The sequence below is a fragment of the Podarcis muralis genome, chromosome 1 (assembly GCF_964188315.1).
Source record: "Podarcis muralis chromosome 1, rPodMur119.hap1.1, whole genome shotgun sequence".
Taxonomy (NCBI): Eukaryota; Metazoa; Chordata; class Lepidosauria; order Squamata; family Lacertidae; genus Podarcis; species Podarcis muralis.
Genome location: NC_135655.1, coordinates 14,518,038 through 14,540,126, shown reverse-complemented (window position 1 = coordinate 14,540,126; position 22,089 = coordinate 14,518,038). Strand labels below are relative to the sequence as shown.

The following is a 22,089-nucleotide window of genomic DNA, read 5'->3' as shown; positions in this document are numbered from 1 at the left end:
GGGACGAACTAATTGTCTGACAGACTCAAGAGCTCTGAGTGCCAGTCACACTGATTTGGCCCACTGAGGTTCTGGGACAGATGCTAGCTAAACAAAATTCCCTTGTGAATTACAATGCACTGAGGTTCAAAGTTTTTGGGTTCCCTGTTACGGTCTTTCTAGAACCATCTAGGTTAGAGTTGTCATTGAGAGGACTATTGTTCCTAGGCCTTTTTAAAATGTGACATTAAAAAAAGGCTCCTAGAGATTTGCTTCTTTGTCAAATATAGAGATGGTTGCTGGACCCATTGGACCCAAGTGGGATTAGCACTGCCCACTAGCTCAAACCAGGAATTTAGTTGCCTCCTGGAAACTTTTCATGGGTGTTCCCAGAAGTTGGTTCAGTTTTCAAGTTCCTTCCTCTGGTAATTCTCTCTGGGGTGTATTGTTTAAGGCCCAAATTTGTTCATTCTCTCCTATTTCGTCTCACCTGCTTTTTTGGCTGAGTTTCTCCTCTTTGGTGATCAGATCACCTTTCCTTGATTCAGTTTTTAAAATGCTCCTTTTTCTCTCTGCACCCCTTCCACCCTGTCTTACAAAGACTTCTCGTAATTCTGGTCCATTCCAGCCACAACCAGAGTATTGGTGGCTGTCGTGTTATGTTTACTTTCCTTGTGATCTAATTGCTACTTGGTGTGTGTGCTTCTGAACATTAAACCAATTAAGTTAATGAATTTTAATGATACAATTACATTGCAATTGATTGAAGCAGTAGCACTGGAGATACACTCTCCACTTCCTGCTTTAAGGCTTGTTTTTTGTGCCTTTCACTTCAATGCTTATTGCGTACTTGGTTTCTAGAACCTCTCTCAGGCTTATATTTTCAAGGCCTATTTCTCCTAATCCTGCAGCCCCCACCATGGAGTTTCCCCCTATGATTCTGCTTGGGAGCTCAGCCACATTGACATTTAATTGGCCTCCATGTTTTCCTATCTCTCTGACTTTCTTGGTGTGCACGCTGATGGTTACCTAAGGATTCTTGGACGAAATGCGTAGAATTAATTAGATGATTGGACCAATGGAAGTTTTTAACTGATTGTTTAATTAAACTATTCTGCAAAGTTAATAGCATAAGAACTGGTCTACTGTACAGTTCACGCAGAATTGGGAAGTTACTCAGTCTTTTAGACAACTCTTCTACCTTTCCTTTGGCCACTTCTCGGCAAGAGTGGCCTGAGTGATGCTGAGAGAAGGGTGATTCGGATAGTGAGGAAGAGGCTTCTTCCACAGTGATGGAGTGGTCTTGTGCCAAATATAAACTCACTCTCTGTGAGCATCAGGGGATCATCCTACCAACTGTTGCCCACGCCCCTCATTCCACAGAGAGGGCACGGCACTCTTTGAGTGTATTCAGAGCAATAAGAGCTGTTGCCAAAACTCATCTATTTAGACCGACTTCTTACTCGCTTTCTTCCTCCCCATGAAGCTTGAAGCTGAGCTAGGAAGCCTTCTCCCCCTGCCCTCGCCAGGTGGATTAAGGCTTCCATATCTATGGCTTATGACAGCCAAAGGTTCAGGGTGCCAAAACACAACACAGTTCCAATTAAACAGGGGCCGCAGCAGCCTTTTCAGCAAATGCTCTGCCGCTGGATATCTCCTACATGGGCCAGTCCAAAAACATCTACACCACACTTCAAAATGGACCACAACTATTGTGGCCTTTGGACAGCAGCTACTTCAGCGTGTGCTCCCTCTTTCTTAGACATCCCTTACCACCTTAGACACAATCACCTTTTGAACATCCCATTGGGGTCCAGAAGGCCAGCATGGGAGATAGGTCCACTGCACTCACCAGAAAGGTAATGGCATCTTGGACCCAGGGCCCATGCTCTACTGTGTGGCTGGCATGCCTGGGAAGTTCAGGAAGATCATTGGCACACACCACCTTAATAATCACACTGTCTTTACCCCTGACCTATCCTTAGTTACGGCTTTTATCTTAGCTTGGCAAAACTGCAAACTGAAGCCGCTTTCGGGAGCACCAACCACAAAAGTTCCTAGGAGGCGACTAAATTCCTGCCTCAAGCTAGTGGCCAATGCTAATCCCACCTGGGTGGCACAGATATACACCTGTCAGGCGAGTCCAAACATTCTACAAAGCTGTGTTACAGATCTCCCTGTTGCAGCCTCCAAAAGCAAGGGGGAAATGTACCCCAATGAAAATGTACTGAAATCTAAAGGAGTGCAAATGTATCCTTGGGGCATGCTGTTTTAAAAGCTGTTAAGGGGATAGTGTGTTGGACTATTTATAATGTTGATGGAATGACTGAGAGCTGAATTAAGTTTATCACTGTATAAAACCAGGATTGTGTACAGTTAGCCTTGCACCATCAGCTATCAGAATGTGCAGAGTACGTCTGACTAGTGATTGGGCTTCAAGGTTCTTTAATAAGTAAAAGAAAATACTAGTGGAATAGAGAAGCTCTAAGACAGTACTTCAGCATGGTGGTTGCAGCCTTTTGGGGCCTAAAAATGAGTGGAAAGAGGTGCAATTATTTTTAAACTGAGAGGGAAGAACACAAGCAATAGGCTGGTTGGGAAGCCAACCACCTTTTGAGTCTTTCCAGTCACGCAGAGCACTCCTGTTTTCTCCAAGATGGAAATACTGTTACTGTTGTCTCTTGAGTTTCAAACTTCTGCCACTGCTCAGAATGGGAACAGGAGGAAAGTGAAGCATATTGGACTGTACACTGTGAAGCAGCTGCTGTGGATAGGGGCCTTGTTGGAAATTTGCTACTAATAATGTCAAAGTTGTACTGGATAGCTGCTACTGGCAGGCTGTTTGTTTATTAATAATCTAATTGCCTGATATACTTTGTGGGTGATGCACTGTCTATTCTCAGGGGACCAACTTGGGAAGAGGAAACGCTTCAGCAGTTTGGTTTTACAGTCAGTCTAATAAAATGTGTATAATTTTCAAGTCTGTCTCCATTTTGCAGAGCTATTAATTGAAGGCAGAAAGGAGAGAGTGGAGAGAGAGAGAAAGTCTTTGTGAGTCACGGCTATATGGTAGCAAAGGTTGCTCTCTGGCCAGTAGGAATAATCAGGCAAGATTAACATCTAGTCATAGGATAAGAGGAAAGCAGTTTTATTAGATTGAGCTGATGATATATAATGTTGCTAAAAGTGCTTACCTATTTTGCAGAAATTTTTTTTTAATAAGCAAGCGACTTGTCTACAGAGTGCATCTGTCAAGGTTTGTGTGTTGAGGTATATCCATTGAATTTTAAATGACAATAGCTGTGTGGTAATGTCCTGAGACCCAGTGCTGCTAAATGGGTAGGATTTTGGGACAGATTGTTGCAAACCACTGAACTTTGAGAGAATTTTACATACCTATTGGTAATAGGGGTTCTTCCATTCTTCACCACCCTGGTCCTGCATATAACAGAAATTGGCTTTGGCAAGTTGGTGTAATGAGAAGCTAATTGTACTTCTTGTCTAGTACAAGCACTCCATCCCTAACTGTCAAGCAACCTTGGGACTATTATAAACGTAGTATGCTTGGGCTATTAATTGTCCCCCGTTGTTCCTTGAAGATGTCGCCATTTGGCATTCCTGCCTCTGAAGGCCACAGGTGCTTCTAATGTTCCTGTGCTTTCCTATAGCAGTCGAGACGTTTAGGCCTTTTGGTACCAAGGCAGAAATTTCACACATGTGGAACCCTCCACAGAGTTTTAGACTCTGAAGAAAATATGCTGTTGTAACATTAAACTAAAACTGTAGATCTGTATAATTCCTCAGATTGAAATTGTTGTAGGCTAATGATGGCCAGTCTGTTGTATATTTACAAGCTGGTGTATGCATTACAGAGGAATTGGCGGGGGGGAGACCCTTCCTTCATTCCTGCTTATCTCCTCAATCCTCTCCATTTGTTTGGGGCTTTTTTTGCAAAGGGTAAGTTGCAGAAATACACAGGGAGGTTTGTTTGTGCTTGTTAACATAGTTGAGAATGACATTTGTCCCACAACTCCAGAGGTGCTTTTGTTTTCAGATGGAACCATTCACATTTTAACTTTTCAGTCGGTATCCGATTACAGTTGATGACACACTTGCCATGCGCTTTAAGAAGTAAAACTCGAGGTGAATTAAACATAATGTGTGGTTGGCTAGAGGTGGAGAGAAACACTGTCTTCTGCAATGATCCTATAGACAGGCCTAAGCACAGCAGGGAAAGCAAAGGTGCGCACAAATTTAGCGATGACAGCATTCTGTAGAAGTTCCCCTTTAAGACTATGCTAATGGCTAATATTCCAGCGTAACCAAAACTGCCTTTTAGGATCTGCAGGAGTTGTGCTGTGCAACAGGGCTAGCCAGCCTTGTGAATGCATCTGCAGATTGTCAGAGATTGGAGAGGAGTCATTGGGCGATTTACTCAGTCACTTGGTAAAGGGACCCCTGGCCATTAGGTCCAGTCGTGACTGACTCTGGGGTTGCGGCGCTCATCTCGCTTTATTGGCTGAGGGAGCTGGCATACAGCTTCCGGGTCATGTGGCCAGCATGACTAAGCCGCTTCTGGCGAACCAAAGCAGCCCACGGAAACGCCGTTTACCTTCCCGCCAGAGCGGTACCTATTTATCTACTTGCATTTTGAGGTGCTTTTGAACGGCTAGGTTGGCAGGAGCAGGGACCGAGCAACGGGAGCTCACCCCGTCGCGGGGATTCGAACCGCCGACCTTCTGATCGGCAAGTCCTAGGCTCTGTGGTTTAACCCACAGCACCACTCACGTCCCTTGCTCTGTAGCTTATGCCATTTCCAAAGCCTGTGGCAGGTTCATGCTGCTGTGTAAAGCAGCCCTCCGTGGAGTCTTAAGATCACAGTTTTGGCCACACCATGGATAGATTGTGCATCCCTTTAATCGATGGTGTGTGAAGAGACAGGCTTCAGTTCAGCCTTTTCACTTGCACAACTTGTCAGTTAAAACACACACAAGCCCCCTATTAAATGCTCCATTCCCTGTACTGAGCTCTTGTGTTGGGTGCAGGACTAAGTTCCATTTGAAGTTGTGCAACTTCAGTGCATGCTTGATGGGAACTGTGATCCTTAGCACATATGCAAATACCTCCCGCTAGAGATCAGAGCTCTCTTTCCGCTGCAGAAGCAGTTTGAGTGACAACTTATTGTACCACGACATGAATGTTTTTCTCTCGCCAGAGGACTGCTTCCTTTGATAGCTATTACTTATGCCAATTGGGTTAAATCACGCCCCCTAGAAATCCTGTTGAATTGTCATTTCCAGTGCACACAATACTATGAAGCTTTATGTTTCCCCCCAAGCAATTATAACAAGCACTGCAGTCAATATAGCATGAATTGCAAGTCAAGTTGCAACACTACTTTGTCTGCCCTCTTCTCAGTAAGCATCTTTGCTACAATGTTAAAGATTACTTCGCTGAATAATACCTTGCGTACACATAATTGCAATTTCTTGCAAGTGAAGGCCATGAAAATCCATGTTTGGCAATTTAGAATTAGAACCAAACAGGTGGTTATCACAAGCGACCTGTTGTGAAAGCACCTAGCATCTACACAATAATGTAAGTTGGTGTTCAACTCACAATATTAAATATGGTCATTTCTTTATATTATTTGCTTCCTGCCCTTATACTCCAAGATGCCCTATCAATATCACAGGACCTACTCTTGTGCAAAACTCCCTGAAAGGGAATTCTAAGTGGGGTAACTTCTAGATAGCATGCTTGCCTATGTCTTAGGGAATAAGTCCCTATCTCTCTCTCTTTCTCTCTCTCTCTCTCTCTCACACACACACACAAGCTATTTGATCACCACTATGTATGGTTGTGCGACTGTACCTTAAGCAGGAGCCAGCAAAAATCAACTCTTGCTCCAGAAAATTCATGTGTATTACTAATCGGACAAGGTTTCCCGTAAGTGTAGTTTTACAAGCGCAATTCTATGGAAGCAAAGGTTAAATCTGAAGAAGACCCAAGTGCTATTTCAATGCAAGCCCCAGTCAGGTATACAAACAATACAAGCCAATAGGGCTATTTCTGCCAATGTCAGCAAAATGTAGCTTGGCAAGGGACAAATCGGAACGCACTAAGGGATAATGGAGGGCAATGAGCTGGATGCAAATAATCAAGCTGGGAAAACTGAGGGCTGTTTGGAGTTAAAACTAACAGGATTCCACTGACTTTGGTATATGAAATACGGTTATTTTGTACATAAGAGCCGAAAACGGAAAGTGCAGTGCTGTACTGAAACGGTTTACAATGTTAAGTTGAAATGTACAGATTTGTTTACTAGGGCACATATATTCCTGAATGTTGCTATGTTGTTGTGCTCAAGTCATATGCAGTGTGCGCTTCTCATAAACCAAGCTAGCATAACGGAATTTGGCCTCATGCATACTTCAGAAAAGCCCATAAATACTGCTCTTGATTTCAAATACTGGACTTTATTTCGAGACGGGGAGACCCAGGAAATACTAAACCAAGGACACATTTGTTCTCAGTCTGTACATTACAAGGAGCAAAAGGGCCGCTGCCAGAAACAGCAAAGAGCACAGCTCCCCCACCCCAACAGCTTTTCCAAAATCCTTACATATAGATGATATGCTTGGTTTGCTCTCCCACACTTGATGACAAGAGCAGCGGCTAATGGGAGGATAGTGTAATGTCAGGACATTCCAGGTTAAATGGTGCTGTAGATTAGGATAGAGGACGTGACATTTAAGTTGTTGTTTCTGATGGCAGACCTGTGTTTCTTGTACTGTAATATGAAATTCCATCTTCTCAGTTTGAATAATGCGGTGTATTTGGATCACTTACCTTTTGGATGCCTAATCTAAACAAACAGGCATAGCTGAATGTCACTTTAAAGCACTGAGGCAATTAAGGTCAGTGAAGAGTTGACAAGGGAGCAATGTTTTGTTTTGTTAAAAAAAAAAAGGAAGTTTTCAACTGGATAAGTTAAGACTTGCACTTCAGCTTTAAATTAGAAATATACTTTTAAAAAATTGTTGCAAGATAAATTTAAATCATTGAAGAATGAGCAAAGGGTTTTGCACGTTGATCTACCTAAACCTGATTTGGCTAGGTCCTGCTTAAATTTGAAATTCTGAATCCCATTCTTGCACGGTAGAAGATGAGAGGTCAGTAGTTAAGCCATTAACTCTTAATGCTAAAATATTCTGGATGTTTAACTAGAATTACTGTGCTTTCAACTTGGCGGTTTAGTTCTCTAAATACACGTCTCCATAGAAAGCAGCCTTAGAACGTAGAACAAAAGATATTGCTTCTTATGTATAGCTTATTTCCACGAAATGATTCCTGATCTTTTTCTTTCAAACCTGTTACAGAGCTGTGGTCCGTTGTGAAACTGTTTAACATGTAAAGCGTCCTTGACATTTTCAAAGTGTAAAAATAAAATATTGAAAGAAAAAGACTTCTGCAAACGTGGCTTTTTATGTTAAGCGTGTTACAAAAGCAGTTAATATTTCTGTTTATCTTTTAAAAGCAAATTTTAAATAACCTGTTCTTTAAAAAAAAGGGCATAAAAGACAAAGCTTTGTAGAATAAACTCATAGTTCTTCGGAATATACAAGGAAACGTCCAAAGGGGCTCCAAAGATAAACTGGATTAAAGTAGTGTCTTGGTCTTATACAAACTCTTATGTTCAGCCTTAACAGATGAAACCAACTGTAAATATTCACACACACAGGTTCTAGAGAAAGGATATTCTTACCCTAGGACCAATAAATATAAGATACTTACTCAGTGTTTGCCTCGACAAATTTTAACAAGTTAACCCTCCAGAGGATTCAGATAATACTTAGGCTATTTGTTAGATGCTTGACTCTGCAATTGCTTTAAAACTGGGCTGGTCTTGTCCAAAAATTGACTCCCTTTTAAAAGTAAAAATTACTCCCTCCCAAAATTAGTTTTGTTTACATTTCCCAGCTTAACCAAGGATGCAGTCTGGATGCAACCATGGTTCGCTGCCGATTTTACTACAGCAGCTAAATTCCATTGTACTGTAGCATGAATAAATCTGCAGCACACAAGAAGCTTCACAGTTTTCTTCATAAATTCGGTGGCGTCTCCTTTATTCCTTTTACACCTTCCAAGTTGACTGCGTAGTAGCAAAAAGACGGGGGCAGGTGAGGAGCAAAAACCACCCTTAACGTCCGCAGCGCACTTCTGCCCTGGTGTGGCGTATCACTGGCAGCCAGCGGTTGGTCTGTCCTCCGGCTTGCCATCAGCCGCATCAACAGCTGATTGGACCAAGTTATTCCAAGTGCCGGAACTACTCTCTTGGTGGCGCATCTGAAAACACAATAAAGCCTGTGTCTTAACAAAACTTCCTGCTAAGTTTAAGACGGGCAGACTTGCCAGTTAAGTCGGGGATCCTCCAGAGATTGCTGGACAACTGATTTCATCACCCCTTACTAAGACCATGCTGGGTGGGGCTGATGGGAGTTCAACAGCATCTGGAGGGTACCAGGCTCTCCTCCCCAAGTTAAGAGTTTGAGTTGACCCAGAGGCATATCATAGAATAGCAGAGTTGGAAGGGACCCCAAGGGTCATGTAAGTCCAACCCCCTGCAATGCAGGAATTATAGGGCTATGCTAGGGCCTTGGCCTTGTGGAACAGATGGCTTAAATCAGTGACAGGGAACCTCTGGCCCTTTTGGTGGTGTTTGAGCTCCCTTTGCCCCTAACCACTGGCCACTCCAGCCCTAGCTAGGGCTGCTGGGAGCTGCTGGAGGGTCACAGTTTCTCTATCACTGCCTTAATGTCAGTTAAGTGTTGAGTGGTTTTTTTGGGTGCACCAGAGCACTGAGCACCAGACATTTGTTGTTGTTGTTTAGTCGTTTAGTCGTGTCCGACTCTTCGTGACCCCATGGACCAGAGCACGCCAGGCACCTCTGTCCTCCACTACCTCCCGCAGTTTGGTCAAACTCATGCTGGTAACCTCAAAAACGCTATCCAACCATCTCGTCCTCTGTCGCCCCCTTCTCCTTGTGCCCTCCATCTTTCCCAGCATCAGTGTCTTCTCCAGGGAGTCTTCTCTTCTCATGAGGTGGCCAAAGTACTGGAGCCTCAGCTTCACGATCTGTCCTTCCAGTGAGCACTCAGGTCTGATTTCCTTAAGAATGGATGCATTTGATCTTCTTGCCGTCCATGGGACTCTCAAGAGTCTTCTCCAGCACCATAATTCAAAAGCATCAATTCTTCGGCGATCAGCCTTCTTTATGGTCCAGCTCTCACTTCCATACATCACTACTGGGAAGACCATGGCTTTAACTATACGGACCTTTGTTGGCAAGGTGACATCTCTACTTCTCAAGATGCTGTCTAGGCCTGTCATTGCCCTTCTCCCAAGAAGCAGGCGTCTTTTAATTTCGTGGCTGCTGTCACCATCTGCAGTGATCATGGCGCCCAAGTAAGTAAAATCTCTCACTGCCTCCATTTCTTCCCCTTCTATTTGCCAGGAGGTGATGGGACCAGTGGCCATGATCTTCGTTTTTTTGATGTTGAGCTTCAGACCATATTTAGACATTACATGGGCACAAAATATGTCAAATTGGATGACCACCCCCATCCCACCCCATGCGTTCAGTATGCACCAAAGGGGGGTGTGGAGAATCAGAGCCTCTTGGTGCAATATTGCCACTTGTGCGTCAAATCCATTGCTGCTAGGAGAGTGATGAACTACCCTTTGTATGTTCTTCAAATGTGTTTGCTGAGTGGGTGGGTGTGTTTGCATGCATGCATGTTGTGTTGTACTCACCCAGGACTACTCTGAGCAGCACCTCCTTTCTCATCCATTGTGTCAGTTACCTAGAATGCGGGGAAAAGAGAGAGCAAGCAAAAGATTTCCAAGAGGGGAATAGGCAGGAAAATGCTCCCCTTGCAATAAAGGATTATGGACAGGCTGTACAATTCTCTCCCTCCCCCCCTCCCCCAGAAAGAAGGGAAAGAGTGGTGGTGGCAGGCAAGGCAACAAGACTCTAGAAGCCCACATCAACATTTTATTATCTGCATTCAATTCCTTGTTGCCCATGGCTACCAGGTAAATAATGTTTAAATGCAAGCAGTGATGGACTAGAACTACAAATTACAGAACTGTAGCGTTGAAAGGGGCCATGAGGGTCATCTAGTCCAACCCTCTGCAGTGCAGGAATCTTTTGCCCAATGTGAGTCTAGAACCCAGGACCCCGAGAATAAGCATTTCATGCTTTACCAACTGAGCTACTCAGCCCTTGCATTTATACTGAGAGACTGCAGCTTCAGTTAGTCTGCACAAGAAGGTGGAGAAAGAGAGAGAAACTCCTTTGTGATCGAATGTTTCTGATCCCCAATACCAGTTTGAAGTATCTGGATAAAAAGCTGAAACATAAGGGCAATTTTTTTATTTGGAGGCAACTTCCATTGGAATCAATGTACAGTGGTGCCTCGCAGGACGAAATAAATTCGTTCCGCGAGTTTTGTCGTCTTGCGATTTTTTTCGTCTTGCGAAGCACGGTGTCGGGAAAGTCTTGGAAAAGCTTCAAAAATCCCCAAAGTCTTTAAAAACCTCAAAAAAGGCTTCCACACCACGTTCTATGAGTTGCTCCTCGAAGTCAAGTCGCAACTGTATTAACGGTGTTAAGAAAAAGGAAACAAACTTGCAAGACGTTTCCATCTTGCGAAGCAAGCCCATAGGGAAGCAGCTCAAAAAACAAAAAACCCTTTCGTCTAGCGAGTTTTTTGTCTTGTGAGGCATTCGTCTTGCGAGGTACCACTGTACCATGATGCATGTTTAGATGGGGCTACTTAATACACTTTTGAATTGGAATGTGAAGATCAGCAGGACTTGCTTCCAGTGGCGTAGCGTGAGTAATTTGCGCCCCCTAACCCGTGTATTTGCGCCCCCTAACCCTAACCCCCAGATGTTGCGCCCGGTGCGGCCGGCCTCCCTTGCACCCCCCACGCTACGCCACTGCTTGCTTCCAGATAAGGAAGATCAATTCCATTTCAAAACCAGGTATGTGGACGTAAAACTGCAATCGCATCTGGAAGTGAGTTCAGATAACATGCACACAATATTCCATGCTGAGCAGCTGATGGAGAAGAAGAAAAAACTGCCACCTCTCACTATTTCCCAAAAGACCAGCTAAAAAAGAAATAGACTTTTGAGAATGCAATAGATAAGCCCAAGGGCTTTTTGCATTCACACATACATGCCATCATGTTCCACCCCTATCTCGCTTGTGCCGATATGTTCTTATCTGATGTAATATTCTGGTTCACTGTCCCTTCAGTGCATCAGTTCTGCTTACATTTCCCAGAACTGCCAGATAAGCCAAAATCCAATTGGGCACATTTAGATCCATTGAAATCCATGCCCACAATGGTGAAATCAAATAAATTCTAAGCTTTACCTGATTAATGCATACCACTGGGACTCGGAACTTGCTGCTTAGCTTGTGAAGTTTGGCTCCAAATATCTGCAAATATTTGGCTTTCAGGACGGAATCCTTGGCGGCGAACTCGCATCTGAATAAGGCAGCGATGGAATCGATCACGACCAGGCGAACCATGCCCCTTGAGACCAGCAAGTTAATCCTCTTAGTAATACACTCGTGGAAAGTCTCCTGCAATGATAAGGAAGCTTCAGAAATCAGACTGAGGAGGTCAAGGCCTGCACTGTTGCAGGGGGGTTCCTCTGCAACCTCACTGGGTCTGTTCTGCTATACTTCAGCTAATAGCTGGAAGCATCTTGAGCCTAAGATAGACTAGTAACTGGGAGTGGCCACTGAGACTGCATAACACTGGTCTTGAAAGACCTACATCGGCTCCCAGCACGTTTCCGAGGACAATTTAAAGTGTTGGTGCTGATCTTAAAAGCCCTAAATGGCCTCGGCCCAGTATACCTGAAGGAGCGTCTCCACCCCCATCATTCAGCCCGGACATTGAGGTCCAGCGCCAAGGGCCTTCTGGCGGTTCCCTCACTGTGAGAAGCTAAGTTACAGGGAACCAGGCAGAGGGCCTTCTCGGTAGTGGCGCCGGCCCTGTGGAACGCCCTCCTACCAGATGTCAAAGGAATAAATATCTGACGTTTGGAAGACATCTGAAGGCAGCCCTGTTTAGGGAAGTTTTTAATGATTGATGTTTTAATGTATTTTTAATCTTTTTATTGGAAGCCACCCCAAGTGGCTGGGGAAACCCAGCCAGATGGGCAGGGTATAAATTATAAATTATTATTATTACTACTACTACTACTACTATTAGCATTTCGATGGCTGCATTTGCTTGAGACGCTAACATAGCAACTCACTAATCAGCAATTTGCAACTGTAATGCTGCAAACCTGTGCACGTTAACTTTGGAGTAAGCCCCACTGAAACACCGTATTTATTTCCTCATATTTGCATCCTGCCCATTCTGCCAGTGGGAATGCAGAACTGCCAACAAATCTGTCTCCTCTTGAATCTGTCTCCTCTTGAATCTTAAGACTGGCAGCGTTTCTGCACCGTCTCAAGCAAAGGTCCAATTCCAGGGACTGAGCCGAGAACCTTTGGGTGCAAAGTGCAACAGACCCACCCCAAAGTCAATTTAAAATCATGAGAGCTCCACAAATGGACTGCTTCCTGTTTTGTTGTGATCACACACTATATATTTGAAGTAGGTGCCAGGAAACCTTTGGCCTTCATTAAAATGCACATCATCATTGGCCACTGGGGCTGATGAGAGGGGTCAGAGGCTCCCCACACCTGATTTATAGCATTTTTAATACTGTTATTAATTTCTTTATTTCATTCTGACCATTTATATTCTGCTTAGTTGCTACTGTCTCTTAAGCAGTACAATAAAACCCCCACCCACAATACAATGAAAATAAAAGCCAGTTAAATTATAAAAACCAGATTTGATTTAAATGTCTGCTGGATTTTTATTTTACAGTGGTGCCTCGCAAGACGAAATTAATTCGTTCCGCGAGTTTTGTCGTCTTGCGATTTTTTTCATCTTGCGAAGCACGGTGTCGGGAAAGTTTTGGAAAAGCTTCAAAAATCACCAAAGTCTTTAAAAACCTCAAAAAAGGCTACCACACCGCGTTCTATGAGTTGCTCCTCGAAGTCAAGTCGCAACTGTATTAACGGTGTTAAGAAAAAGGAAACAAATTTGCAAGACGTTTCCGTCTTGCGAAGCAAGCCCATAGAGAAAATCGTCTTGCGAAACAGCTCAAAAAACAAAAAACCCTTTCGTCTAGCGGGTTTTTTGTCTTGCGAGGCATTCGTCTTGCAAGGTACCACTGTATTTTTTAAGTCTATAGATGGCACCAGAAGTTCCACAGGGCAGGGACCTCAACTAGAAGCACTATTGGTTCCCCATTCCTGGCTGTCAACAATGATTTCATAGAACTGAAAGGGATTTAAGTTGAAGATTTTAAAAAACTTGGGATGCCAAGATCAGTCATGGCTAAGCCCCACTGAAAGTAAACAGAAGCTGAACTTGTATCCCACTGCAATGAATTCTAAAACAGAAGCAAGGTTTTGTTTTGTTTTTAAACTAATTCAAAAAGCATTAATTTTATAGCCCGAGCTATTCCACAGCCGCAGGGCAGCATTTAGCAAAAATGTTTACCCTTGCTGCATTTCACGCCTCGTAAGCATGAACATGTTTTAAAAATAAAAACCCACACATGGCAGATTTTTATACGGGAAAATGTGGCAGATAAGAATACATCGTGGCACTTTGTAAAAAGAAGAAAAACAAGCAAACATGGTTAGGCAAAAAGATAACACTGTGCCCTACTAGAAAACCAAATTGATCCCCTTGTCGTGCTTACAAAGAGGGAATGATGAACATGCTGGAGGGAATGTTGGTTTTCTGCCAAGTGATTGATTATACAAGGCTGACGTCTCTTCACAATGCAACAAAACAGCTACAACAGGAAACAAACTCTAGGCGTTTATTGTAGTGCAGGGCTTTAGGCGTACTGTACAATTCATTTTGCACCTCCCTTGCTCTCGCTGCCACCTTTGATGCAACTGATTGCTCCCTCTTTCTCAATTCCCCTTTTTGCCCCAAGTCTCTGTGGTTCTGTCCACAGTTGGAAGGTGCTTCCCTGCACCCTTGACCCTGGCAAGCAGATCTGCAGAGGTGCATAATCACCGCCCAGGAGCAGCCAAGACTGTCCAGCTCTGAATAGACAATCTAGTCTGATATCAGAGGATGCTTAAGCAGGCTGCTTTTGGCTTCATTGGTCTGATGTCAGAGGAAGAGAGACTAATAAGTTTTAATCTAAGTAGGACTGGGGAGACTGTAGAATCCAGGGTGGATTTGATTTAAATCAAATCGATTTAAATCGATAGTCAGGAATCATAGAATCATAGAGTTGGAAGAGACCACAAGGGCCATCGAGTCCAAGACATCGAGGAAGACTTGATTTAAATCACTAGTCAGGAAGACTTGGTTTTTTTAAAAAAAAAATTACAGAAAGACTCATTCTTGCTGGTATAATATTAATATTTAACAACCAGGTGAAGGTTTCATTTTTGGAATAATAAATTTTCAGAGTAGTTTTTACAGTTATATCAAAAATTACTGATTTGGCTATATACTATTAGAAATACATAGATAATTATGAAATTTTTGTGAGGTTTAATAAGTTAACTGTTTATATTTGGACAACTTTTCTGCTGTACTTTTATTGGAAGGGGGAAAATAATCATTAATAACAATTTAAACAAATTATTTAACTAAAACAATAACATTATAGCATATGTATCCATGTTTGTTAACTGATGTGGTTAAACGATATATACGATATCTTTGTTGTCATTGTCCCTTGCGGACAATGGTTTTGGAGGGGGGGCTTAGACTGAGTTTTAGCACACATGAAAAACTAAAATAATTAGTTTTATTATTTCCAGTTGAATAGCCTTTGGACTAAATAGAAAACTATCTTTAGAAAGATTTTTCCTCCAAAAGCATTTTATTTTAAAAATCCAATTTAAATTGAAAAAAATCTGATTTAAATTTTAATAAATCCATTTTTTTTAAAAAAAGAAATCATTGATTTTTATCTACCCTCGTAGAATATAACGTCCATAACTTTAAAATAAAATAAAATTCAAAACAGTGCAGATTCTGCATTTTTTTTAAAAATACTAGTGAAATTCTGCTACTTTGATAAATTATGCATGTTTGTGTGCAATTTTAATTTTTTAAAATAATATTCTGAATGTGCTAACGAGAGACAAGGAGATATGTAGGGCAGCAAAAACTTTAGTCAATCACTTCATAGCTTCCAAGATTTCAGCAGAAATACCTACACACTTTCAAGTACATTTTCACAGCCCTAATGTCTAGAAACTTTTATTTTTGAAAGAAAAACAATAAACCATGAAAGTTCAGGTTCCCAAAAAACTAATTTCTGCATCCAGCAAGGACTTCACATTTTTGCAGGCTTTCCCATGAATTATCACCCCAACTGAAGTGCTGAAGTACTGGGTACCAGCTGTGGGATTTCAAATGGTACTGCTCTATGTGTTTTGCACAAAGCAGAGATGGGTCCTTTAGGTGTCATAACTAACTTATCCCATTGGTTTCAATGAGATTTCGGTTCAACTACCCTAGATCCATGTAACCCACCAGCCAGAAACCTGTTCTGCTACTCACCAGATCTGCGGCATGCTCAACAAAAATACCACTTCCAAATTTTATTTTCTGCACCACATCGGGCGAAATGTCACCCCTCGCTTTGGGCTGCTGCTCAATCAGTTGCTGCAAGCGCTTATTTGGGAAAACGTCTTCTGTACAAATGTAAACAGCACCTGCAAAATACAGAAGGGAACTCCTGGAATGACAGGCTTTCTATCATGGCAGCAGGGTGGAAGAATATACCAAGGCTGTTGGTTTTCATTGGATAAATCACACAGAGGAAACACAATCAGCACTTTTGTTGTAAAAGCAGTGGTATGTCAACCTGTCAGAAGTTTCAATGTTAGGCTGGTTGATTTGCATTTTGTGGGCACAGCAAGTGGTACAAAATGCTGTATTTTTCCATGTATAAGATGCCCCCATGTATAAGACAAGGGATGTGGGTGGCGCTGTAGTCTAAACCACTGAGCCTTGGGTTTGCCGATCAGAAGGTTGACGGTTCGAATCCCCGCGACGGGGTGAGCTCCCGTTGCTTGGTCCCAGCACCTCAAAGTGCAAGTAGATAAATAGGTACTGCTCCGGTGGGAAGGTAAACGGCGTTTCCATGCGCTGCTCTGGTTTCGCCAGAAGTGGCTTAGTCATACAGGCCACATGACCTGGAAAAACTGTCTGCGGACAAATGTTGGCTCCCTCAGCCAGTAAAGCGAGATGAGCGCCGCAACCCCAGAGTCGTTCGCAACTGGACTTAACTGTCAGGGGTCCTTTACCTTTTTATGTACAGTGGTACCTCGGGTTAAGAACTTAATTCGTTCTGGAGGTCCGTTCTTAATCTGAAACTGTTCTTAACCTGAGGTACCACTTTAGCTAATGGCGCCTCCCGCTGCCACCACGCGATTTCTGTTCTCATCCTGAAGCAAAGTTCTTAACTCAAGGTACTATTTCTGGGTTAGTGGAGTCTGTAACCTGAAGCGTCTGTAACCCGAGGTACCACTGTATAAGATGCCCCCTATTTGGGGGGACTCCAAATTAAGAAAACACCCTTCAGCACTACCCGTGTATAAGACGAGCCCCAATTTTAAACCTAATTTTTTGGTAAAAAATGTTGGAAAACTAGCCCCCTCGGGAGAGGCTGCCCCCCCCCCCAGGTTCCCGGGGCTTGTTTACCGGTGATCTACCCTGGCTGGCATCCCCGCAAGTCCGGGAAGATCTTGATAGGCGACATCTCCCAGCGTGGAAGATGCATACCCCCTTTGCTCCTTGCATACCAGCAGGAGAAAGAAGAAAGTCAGAAAGTCTACATCATCTACGATTTATTTCTGTCTTTAGGTAAAGTTAAAGGTACCCCTGCCCGTACGGGCCAGTTGTGTCCGACTCTAGGGTTGTGCACCCATCTCACTTAAGAGGCCGGGGGCCAGCGCTGTCCGGAGACACTTCCGGGTCACGTGGCCAGCATGACGAAGCTGCTCTGGCGAGCCAGCACCAGCTCAGCTCACGGAAACGCCGTTTACCTTCCCGCTATAAAGCGGTACCTATTTATCTACTTGCACTTAAGCGTGCTTTCGAACTGCTAGGTGGGCAGGAGCTGGGACCGAAAGACGGGAGCTCACCCCGCCGTGGGGATTCGAACCGCCGACCATGCGATCGGCAAGCCCTAGACACTGAGGTTTTACCCACAGCGCCACCCGCGTCCCTATTTCTGTCTTTACATCTGTACAAAAACATGTCCGTTCAGCTCAGTCTCCACCAAACAACTCAGTAAGACTTCCTTCACATGCGCAAACGGAAGGTCTCATATTACACACAGAACAAATCCCTGTGAACCGTCCTGATAAGAACTGCCTGGTACATTCTTTCCCAGGACTAGTCATATCATGTGATGTCAACATCAAGCTACTGGTTTGCAGCTGCGTTGTACTCATATCCCAACATAAAAAAAAGCCTAGTCTTGTACACAGAAAAATATGGTATATCTGAACAAGAATGGAAAAGTCATGTTGCAAAGTGCGCTGGCAATGCTCAGTGGAGCCTCAAGCCCCTCTCCATAACAAAGCATGTAGTTGAAGCCCAATGCAGAGTATCTTGCTCTTCCAAAGGATAAGCAAAGCCAGAATAAACACTATGCAGAATAAAAGTAGTGCACGATTATCACAAATCAGAGAACTTAAGATGTGCCAGTTGAAGAATTTGATTTATTTGGGCACAGGTTTTTCAAGCATGCAGTACCTCTCCTACAGGTACTAGACACGCCAAGCACATGTGCAGAAGAAATGTATGTTTCTTACCAGATTCCAGTCCACCGTATTTGTACGGATATTGCACAGAAAGGCTCAGTTGCAATCCAATCTGGGTCTTGCCAGCAGAACTTTCGCCAGCAATTTCGGTGATTCCTGCAAGGGGAATGCCGCCTTGTAGCAAGCTGTCCAGAATCGGGCAGCCTAGGCTTAGCTTCTGGTGTTGGGAAGTGTTGTGGTTTCTGTCCTGGAATAGCTGAAGAGCTAAAAGGAGGATTCAGGAAAGAAAAAAGCTGGTATTTCCATCCTCAATCCCTGTGCAGCCATATCAAACATAATAAAAAATTTATATAAATACACACACATACCCTGCCCACCTGGCTGGGTTTTTCCAGTCACTCTGGACAGCTTCCAACAAATTAAAACACAATATGACATCAAACATTAAAAACTTCCCTGAACAGGTCCAAATGTTATCACAATTTACGTTGATCCCTTCACATCTGCTAGATCAGAGAATCTTCCATTTTCAGAACTCCCAATCGGAGAAGGGCATAACTGGATAAAGCCATACATTCATATCCACGCTGCAAACTCATGATATTTCTTTAAATGTGCATTTAAAGAAACATCATGAAAAAGTAGAACTTTTTACCTGTAAGTACAGAGTTTTTCCTTAATGCACCAGAAATGGCCCTTAGCAGGTACTGTACATCCGTACTGGACAGATTTGTCAGCCTTTGCAAATCTGCTCCTGAAAGGTTCATAATCTCTTGGATAGATTTGATTTTTGCTGAAATGAGAAAAGTGATTGAACATAACCTGCTTAGATTTTTTTAAAAAATATGAAATGTAGTAGTAGCAGCGGAGTACAGCTCTTGGGCATGTGTTGTATTTTAGGCCCTTAGGCTACAATCCTACACATACTAACCTGGGAGTAAAAACTTGTTGAAATCCTCAGCCTTACTTCTGAACAGAAATTTACCGTATTTTCGCTCCATAAGACGCAATTTTTTCCTCCTAAAAAGTAAAGGGAAATGTGAGTGCGTCTTATGGAGCAAATGGCGATGCACAGAGAGGGAGAACTGCGCAGCGCCCCTTCAGCGACGCGCCTGTCTTGCGAAGCTTTGCTGAAGGGGTGCTGCGCAGCTCTCCCTCTCTGTGCAGCGCCTCTCCTGCGCAGCGATCCCGCTTGCTGTCCTGGCTTCTGCCTTAGCCGTGCGCAGCCTCTTCAGGCAGGGGGAGCCTTCATCCCGCTGCCCTGAAGAGGCTTGGTGCGGCTATCCCAGAAGCCAGAACAGCCAGAGGTTATCCCAGAAGCCAGATCCCTCTTGCTGTTCTGGCTTCTGGGATTCAGAATATTTTTTTCTTGTTTTCCTCCTCCAAAATCTAGGTGCACCTTATGGTCTGGTGCGTCTTATGGAGTGAAAAATACGGTATACGACTGCACTGACAATTACTGTTCTGAGATGAAGTTTCTGTATTTATCACCACCAACATCTGGAAGGCACCAGGATGGGGAAGTTTGATTTATAGACAACCAAATACAGATCTATATATGTCTGATCCCACTGAGATCAATAAGTTTTGGGTTGCAAAGTTGTAATCCTACACACATCTACCTAGATGCAAATCCTATTGGAAAATGAGTGGAACATTTCTAACAGGTCTGGGCTGCATGTGCAATTACCTGGTGGCAGCAACAGCAACCTATCTAGTCTGAGGACATTTCCCCTATGTCAAATGTAGCAAGAGACTTTTTAAAAACAAACAAAAACCCTCTTTATGCCTGTACGGTGATTGTGTGATGTGCAAACATGAGAATAGGAGTAAATAGCCAAATTACCTTTCTTAATTGCTGCAATCACTCTGGGGTTCATGTCAAGCTGTTCCCAGTCCATTTCGTCACAAATGCTGAGCCAATATCCTGCAACACAGCAGCTATGGCAAGCGTGGAGAAGAGAAGAATATGACTAAGAGAAAACTTAAGAAAGTTACTTCCCGAAAAAAAGATGGTAACCTCCTTTGTCAGCATCACTACCAGATCTTACCATCACTTCCTCTTTCCTTTCAAGGCTGGATTCTATGCACATGTATACAGGGCATGCTCTGAAGGCACATGAGGTCAATATCTTGATGAAGTTAAGCAAGCCAGTGTCTGGCCCAGTGCCTGGAGAGAACTCCTGGAGACACAAGTATGCCAACTTGAAGGTGACTCAGAAACTACAACTAATCCAGAATGCGGCAGCTAGACTGGTGACTGGGAGCGGCTGCTAGGACCACATAACTTACACTGGCTCCCGGTACGTTTCCGAGCTTAATTAAAAGTGTTGGTGCTGACCTTTAAATCCCTAAATGGCCTCAGTCCTGTAGGAGCATCTCCACCCCACCCCCACTGTTCAGCCTGGACACTGAAGTCCAGCTCTGAGGGTCTTCTCAGTGCCCTCCCTGCAGAATACCCTCCCGTCAGATGTCAAGGAGATAAAGAACTACACAACCTTTAGAAGACATCTGAAGGCAGCTCTGTATCAGGAAGTTTTTAATATTTGACATTTTATTATGTTTTTATATGTGTTGGAAGCCTCCCAGAGTGGCTGGGGCAACCCAGTCAGATGGGTGGGGGATTAATAATAATAATAATAATAATATATTATAATAATAATTCTTAGCTCCTTCATCCAGGAAGGACTTCTTCACACAGCACGTATTTAAAGGATGCAATTTGCTACCACAACATGTTCTGATGGTCACCTACTTAGATGTCTCCAAAAGAGGATTAGATGAATTCAGGGAGTTTAAGGCTATCGGATCTGCTAGTCACGGTGCTTATATTTCCTCCAGTATAGCAGAAGGTGTTTCTTTGAATCCCAGGTGCTGTGGCTCACTAGCATGAAAGTGCTATTGTGCTCATGTCCTGCCTGTGGTAGAAGCGTAGGAAAATAAATATACAGAAACATATCTAGGAATAAACTTTGGATTGGGTTGCATACTTCTTGCGTCATGCTCTCAGTGTTTCAAATTAGCCACCCGACTCACCTCCAAGTAAATTTGTAGTCCTAAGCACTCTCCAGCCCAGGCATCCCCAAACTCGGCCCTCCAGATGTTTTTTGGCCTACAACTCCCATCATCCCTAGCTAACAGGATCGGTGGTCAGGGATGATGGGAACTGTAGTCCCAAAACATCTGGAGGGCCGAGTTTAGGGGCGCCTACTCTAGCCTCTGCATGTCTAATGAAGCCAGGGAGGGTTTTCTCCTGCGATTCTTCAGCATGTGCAGCGGCTGCAGCCGATCAAGCATGCAAGAGAGCAAAACTCCAAAGGCCCCCAAGCAGAAGCCAAGGTCCTCTGCAACTAATTTTTATTTTTAAATTTTTATTGAATTATTTTATGTTACAAAAAACAATACAACCATACTACCACTAAATATAATTAAGGAATAAAAATTACATACATCAATATTTAGTCTGTCATTTGTTATTTACCATCTTATTTCCTCCCAAACATTCCATACAAAAACACACATATGTGCAGACACCCACAATGATAATAATGAAAGTAAATATTTCCCCCCCTTTTATCTTACAAAATCTTTTCTTCAACTTTGACTTCCAGTCAAGTCCCTTTGCATATATTTTATCTTACAATCGAACATACACAAAACAATAAACCTTTCTATACAAATTTTCCAATACATTCTGAAAACGTAATAAATCCTTAATTGTCCACCTCGTTTTAGTTCCTTTATCACTCTAACGCTAGCACGGAGTCAAAACTATTATTGTATTTTTGAACATATCTTCTATAACCATCCCATTTTCCTGCAAATTTTCGCTTTGAGATTCCTCTGAGTTTGCTAGTCAATTGAGCCGTCTCCACCAATTCCTGTAATTTGATTTGCCAATCTGTTATTTTTGGAGCCTCGTGATCTTTCCATCCCTTGGCCCCTAATTTAAATTGTGTGCTTTTCCCCCTTGTCCCTGAGGAACAACCACGTTACACGGAAACAACCTACCGCAACTGCAACTGCAGCCGCACTCACGCAACGCCAGAGAGCAGGACTTGCATTGCAACTGCAAACCTGCAAACCACCCCTTAGCGAGCCATCGTAGCCCGCGCTGCGCGCGAGCCAATCCGGGAACGCTTCAGAGACCTCACAGCCAATCAGAAAGGGCGAAGAGTGTACGGTTTCCTGCAAACGTTCTCTTG

General features: G+C 43.4%; 2 protein-coding genes across 9 annotated transcripts in view; one reads left to right on the top strand and one right to left on the bottom strand.

Moving 5' to 3' along the window:
• Positions 1-2,959, top strand: part of KLC1 (kinesin light chain 1) — a 40,570-nt gene extending 37,611 nt beyond the window's left edge. For all 4 annotated transcript variants that reach the window (XM_077923743.1, XM_077923753.1, XM_077923750.1 and 1 more), the window contains one exon: positions 2-2,959. In XM_077923743.1, the coding sequence (XP_077779869.1) occupies positions 2-67 (66 nt within the window). In that variant the 3' untranslated portion in view covers positions 68-2,959. The remainder of the gene's footprint in view (position 1) is intronic.
• A 3,983-nt stretch (positions 2,960-6,942) lies between these two features.
• XRCC3 (X-ray repair cross complementing 3) lies at positions 6,943-22,027 on the bottom strand. Of its 5 annotated transcripts, none has more exons than XM_028750988.2 (8): positions 21,896-22,027; positions 19,731-19,825; positions 18,540-18,677; positions 17,936-18,148; positions 15,672-15,826; positions 11,429-11,641; positions 9,796-9,845; positions 6,943-8,328 (listed from the first exon to the last, which is right to left on the bottom strand). In XM_028750988.2, the coding sequence occupies exons 2-8, from the start codon at positions 19,783-19,785 to the stop codon at positions 8,085-8,087; spliced, it is 1,068 nt and encodes a 355-aa protein (XP_028606821.2). In that variant the 5' UTR covers positions 19,786-19,825; positions 21,896-22,027; the 3' UTR covers positions 6,943-8,084. The 5 variants fall into 5 exon arrangements, with proteins under 5 accessions (XP_028606821.2, XP_077779906.1, XP_077779911.1 ...); XM_077923780.1 differs by lacking the exon at positions 21,896-22,027 and adding an exon at positions 20,636-20,872; XM_077923785.1 differs by lacking the exon at positions 21,896-22,027 and adding an exon at positions 20,640-20,872.
• Positions 22,028-22,089: the final 62 nt, after the last annotated feature.